At 44.4% G+C, this 5,399-nt stretch overlaps 1 protein-coding gene across 2 annotated transcripts in view; it reads right to left on the reverse strand.

The window, feature by feature from the left end:
* Gfod2 (glucose-fructose oxidoreductase domain containing 2) overlaps positions 1–5,399 on the reverse strand; it is a 41,129-nt gene that overhangs the window by 12,651 nt on the left and 23,079 nt on the right. The window contains exon 2 of one of the 2 annotated variants that reach the window (XM_031341222.1): positions 339–683. The exons of the other annotated variant lie outside the window; for it this stretch is intronic. Coding sequence (XP_031197082.1) covers positions 339–597 — 259 coding nt within the window. The 5' untranslated portion in view covers positions 598–683. The remainder of the gene's footprint in view (positions 1–338; positions 684–5,399) is intronic. 2 annotated transcript variants of the gene reach the window in all.

Below are 5,399 nucleotides of genomic sequence, written 5' to 3' on the forward strand. Positions count from 1 at the left end.
GCTTTTGGAGACAGGGTTTCTCTGTGTAGCCCCTGATTGTCCTGGACTCACTCTGTAGACCAGTCTGGCCTCAAACTCAGAAACCCACCTGCCTCTGCCTCCCAAGTGCTGGGATTAAAGGTATGTGGCTCCACTGCCCGGCCCTTTGCTCCTCTTTAGAGCTTTTAGAATCTCCAGCATGTCCTTCGTGGCCACCTCTGCCCTACTGATATCCCAGAGCATCACTACCCGCAGATGCAGACAAAGAAGGAATGGCCAGGCCATGGAGAGGGTGTGTGCTATGGAGGACCACCCAGAGGAGGAAGCACAGCCTGTTGCTGTGGCCTGATGGTGCATACCTAGAGCCTTCACAGATATCTGCCGGGTGAGTGGAGGAGGGATGTTGATGCAAACCAGGTCTACGTCTTGATGCAGCAAAACGTCATCCGTCCGGCTTGTATAGAAGGTGATGTTCATCTCCTCCGCCAGCTGTTTTGCCTCCTCCTCAGTCTTTCCCCACAGGGCCTCCACGGTGAACCCCTCTGCCCTCAGCAGCGGGACTAGAACCCGGGCTGAGCTGCCAGTCCCGAACACACCCACTCCTGGCAGCAACTTCATCCTGGCCTCTTGCTCAACCACTCATGTCCTTACAAGGGTCCCCAGGATGCAGTTGACCTTCCTGTAGTCCTGATCAAACATGTCTCCTAAAACAGGAACAAACCTGTTAGTGGCAGAGATTACACTCAGAGGAGCCTAGATTCAAAGGCAATTTGGAAGCAACAAGTTCTTGGTTCCCAAAGCACAAATAAAGTATTTTTCCAAAACAAAAAGCTGAAGAATCTTGTTCCTGGATACCACAGTCACCTACTGGACACAGAGAAAACAAGCATGAGAAGTACGGATGAGAAAGTAGGGTCAAATCCTTGTTCTATCTAACCCCGGTCAAGTAATTTAGCCTTCAAGGCTTCCAGCACAAAATAAAGACTGATCTTTAGACTTTCTTCTTCTACAATGCACTTAATATGTGTGTGTGTGTGTACCTGAGTATATAGGGTTTGAGATACCGAACCAAAAACACGAACAGAAGTGGTTTTCTTTTCCTTTTTTGCAAACAGGTATTCACCCTGGAGCACTTGGACATTCAAGGAAGGAGTTTTGTATGCGTAAGGCCACGCTGGCCTTTGAACAAGAGTCTGCCTCAAAAAAGGCTGAAAAAATATTTTAAAAAGCCGGGTGGTGGTGGCGCACGCCTTTAATCCCAGCACTTGGGAGGCAGAGGCAGGCAGATTTCTGAGTTCAAGGCCAGCCTGGTCTACAGAGTGAGTTCCAGGACAGCCATAGCTATACAGAGAAACCCTGTCTCAAAAAAAAAAAAAAAAAAAAAAAAAAAAAAAAAAAAAAAAAAAAAAAAAAAAAAAAAGAAAGAAAGAAAGAAAGAAAAAAAGAAAAAGAAAAAGAAGTCAAGCATGGTGACACACAGCTATGATAGCACTCAGGAGGCAGAAACAAGTGGATCTCTGTGAGTTCAAGTCCAGCCTGGTATACATACTGCGTTCCAGGATAGCCAGGGCTATGAAGAGACACTGTCTCAAACAAAACAAAACAAAACAAAGCAAAACAAAACAAAACAAAACAAAAGAGATGGCTGGTGAGATGGCTCAGCGGGGAAGAGCACCGACTGCTCTTCAGAAGGTCATGAGTTCAAATCCCAGCAACCACATGGTGGCTCACAACCCACCCATAATGAGATGTGACGCCCTCTTCTGGTGCATCTGAAGACAGCTACAGTGTACTAACATAATAAATAAACAAACAAACAAACAAACAAACAAATAAATAAAAGAGCTGAGGTTCAGTGGATGCTCCCAGAATACTGTAGAGACTTCTTAAAAAAAAAAAAAAAAAAGAGAGATGGATTAGAAAAATAACCATGGAGCCACTAAAACCATGAGGTTCAAAGACCTCAACCACCTACCTGAAAGATATTCACCACACACTCACTGGAAAGGAGGGAACTCCTGTTTCAGGGCAGCCCAGCAGCAGCCTGGACTCCTGGACAGCACACCTGCTTCGTCTTTGTGAACCACTGAAGTGAGCAAGGCACAGGCAGCTGGCAATCCCAGATCCCTTGGTATTTTCTGTTTTGTTTCTTTATATGGGTCATTAGGATATTTATTTATTTACTTACTTATTCATAGACAGGGTCTTGTGTATCCTAGTGTGGCCCCAACCTATAAACCACGCCTTGTTTTAGGTGCTAGGGAATGAACCCAGGGCTTCACAAAGCTTTCTACCAAATAAAGTACATCCCCAGCCCTGTTTTGGTCTCTGTGTGTACCTTATTGTGTACACACACACACACACACACACACACACACACACACACATATATATACACATAATTTTTTTTTTTCCAAAACAGGATTTTTCTGTGTATCCCTGACTGTCCTGAAACTTGATTTATAAGGTCAGGCTGGCATTGAACTCAGAAATCCACCAGCCTCTGCCTCCCAAGTGCTGGGGTTAAAAGGCATGCGCCACCACTACCCAAGGATATATATTATTAAGCACCGGCAGTGTAAAACAACAACATGGGTTAGATTTTTTAATAACCTGCTTTACTTCCACTGACTCAAGGGTAGCTTAGCAGCCATAAAGAGGCCTCTGAGGAGGTCAAATGGCATGAGGCTAGGCAAGCTGGGGGAGTAGGTGCTTCCTGCACAAGCAGGAACAGCTGGTTTTCCTGGTTTACTTTCTCACCCCTAAATTTCTTACTCTTTGTCCTAAAATTTTTGCAATAAGCCTTTCACACGCCCCTGGAGATCTAAATACACCCAGGCTTCACCAAGCTCACGTCAACTCCAATAGCCACGTGTTTGCTGGTCAGGACTGGAGCACAAGCTTGAGGTGATGAGGAAGGCCACACAGACCGGTTCAAATCCTGACTGTCACCAGTTAAGTCACCTTCAGTAAGTCAGTCAGTTCCTTTCTCCCCATGCCCTTATCTCCACACCCCCTCCGGTTTTTTTTTTTGAGACCATGTTCCATGCTATAGTCTAGAACTCACTGTGTAACTCAGGCTGAAGTCAAACTCACAACAATGTATCTATCTCAGCTTTCCTAGAGCTATAGTCACGGGTGTGTGCCTTCAAGTGTAGCAAAGCATTCATCCCTCTTTTTAATTTAATTTTTATTTTATGTATATTGGTGCTTTGTGTTTTGCCTGCAGGCCTGTCTGTGTGGGTGCTGGGAATTGAACCCAGGTCCTTTGGAAGAGCAGCTGTGCTTGTAACTGCTGAGCCATCTCTCTAGTCCCAGTGCTCATCTTTTTAAAAAGATTGATCTTTGACCTTCCATCTCTGTAAAAGCTGTGTGTGTGAGAGAGATCGAGATGAGCAAAGTACAATGATATATATGTTTGAAAATGCTGTAAGTTACCCCATTATTTTGTATGCTAACTAACATTTTTAAAAGAGAAAAAGGTTTGTCAGGTATGAATAGAAATTAGTTATTCTTTTTCCAACTACATGGGAAATATGCTGAGATGCACTGTTTTATGTTCGCTGGCTTTAAGGGGAGACGGGCTTCTTTTGGCTTACAGTTCTAGGGGCAGTCCATCATGGCCTCAGACAGCAGCTGCAGGAGGGAGCAGGTTCCATGGAGTCCACAGTTGGGAAGCAGAGAGCAATAAAATCTTTGTTTTCCTGAGAAAGGCTTTCCCTGTGTAGCTCTGGCTGTCCAGGAACTCGTTCCGTAGACCAGGCTGGCCTTGAACTCAGAGCTCTGCTTGCTTCTGTCTCCTACGTGCCGGGATCAAAGGCACATGCCACCATTGCCTGGCAAAACCTTCTTTTTTTCTTTCGACAGGATCTCATGCATTTCAGGCTAACCTCTAATTCACCATGCAGCTGAAGGTACCTTAACTCCTAACTGCAACTTGGGCCTACCAAATGCACTACCACAACCGGCTCAAAGTTGTATGTTGTTCTGAGTTTAAAATGTTTATTATTATGTGTGTCTGAATGTAGACATGCATATATTAAGGCATACATGTAAAGGTCAGAAAATAATTTTTGGGAGTTAGTTCTCTCCACTATGACCTCTGAGAACCAAACTTAGGTCACCACACTAGTGCAGCAGGCGCCTATGCCACTGAATCGTCTCACGAGCCCAAAGCTTCATTTTCAAATAACCAACAGAATTAGTGAGAGCTAATACTCAGAAGCAGCCAAAGCAAGCAAAGAGGTAAGTAAGTAGTGGGCTATGGAGATAGCTCAGGGGTAAGAGCGCTTGCATTATAAACATGAAGACCTGAATTCAAATCCTCAACACCTGTGTAAAAAACCAGGTATGGCTTCATATGCCTGAAACCCCAGCATTTGGGATGCAGAGATATGTGTTTCCCAAGAGATGGCTGGCCAACCTCGCTAAAATGGAAAGCTCCTGGTTCAGTGCAAGACCCAAGGGAATAAGGAGAGGAGTAATAGGTAGCCAGCTGGCATATTTCTCTGGCCTCCATATCCACATGCACGGATGTGGGCGCCCACGCACTCACATGCATGAGCCGTACCCTCCTACACACAAATCAAACAAACTAACAGCTATGTAGGAACACAAAGTAACTCCCAAGCTACTATGCATAGTATAACCAATACTCAGTATTAGTCTCTCTTTAAATCCATAAAATCTTCTCTTAAAAGTTGAGAAAATGGAGCTGGAAAGATGTCTCAGCAGTTAAGAGCACTGATTGCTCTTCCAGAGGTCCTGAGTTCAAACCCCAGCAACCACATGGTGGTTCATAACCATCTGTAATGAGATCTGATGCCCTCTTCTGGCACATAGACACAATACTGTACATAAAAAATAAATCTTTAAAAAAAAAAAAAAAGGAAGAGAAAGTGGAAACTCTCCATTCTCTACATAGGAAACTTTAATGGCTAAGAAGCACTTAAAGAAATGTTCAACATCCTCAGCCATCAGGAAAACGCAAATCAAAATGACTCAGAATCTACCTTACACCAGTTAGAATGGCTAAGATCAAAAACTCAAGAGACAGCTCATGCTGATAAGGACGTGAAACAAGGGGAACACTCCTCCATTCCTGGTGGGAGTGCAAATTTGTATAGCCACTTTGGAAATCAATTTGGTGGTTTCTCAGAAAATTGGGATAGATCTACCTCAAGACCCAGCCATATCACTCCTGGGCATATACCCAAAGGATGCTCCACCATAGCACAAGGACACTTGGTCAGCTATATTCATAGCAGCCTTATTCATAATAGTCAGAAACTGGAAACAACCTAGATGATCCTCAACGGAAGATGGATGAAGAAAATGTGATATGCCGGCAGCGGTGGCGCATGCCTTTAATCCCAGCACTTGGGAGGCAGAGGCAGGCGGATTTCTGAGTTTGAGGCCAG

This window comes from Mastomys coucha, unplaced genomic scaffold (assembly GCF_008632895.1).
Source record: "Mastomys coucha isolate ucsf_1 unplaced genomic scaffold, UCSF_Mcou_1 pScaffold22, whole genome shotgun sequence".
NCBI classification, from domain to species: domain Eukaryota; kingdom Metazoa; phylum Chordata; class Mammalia; order Rodentia; family Muridae; genus Mastomys; species Mastomys coucha.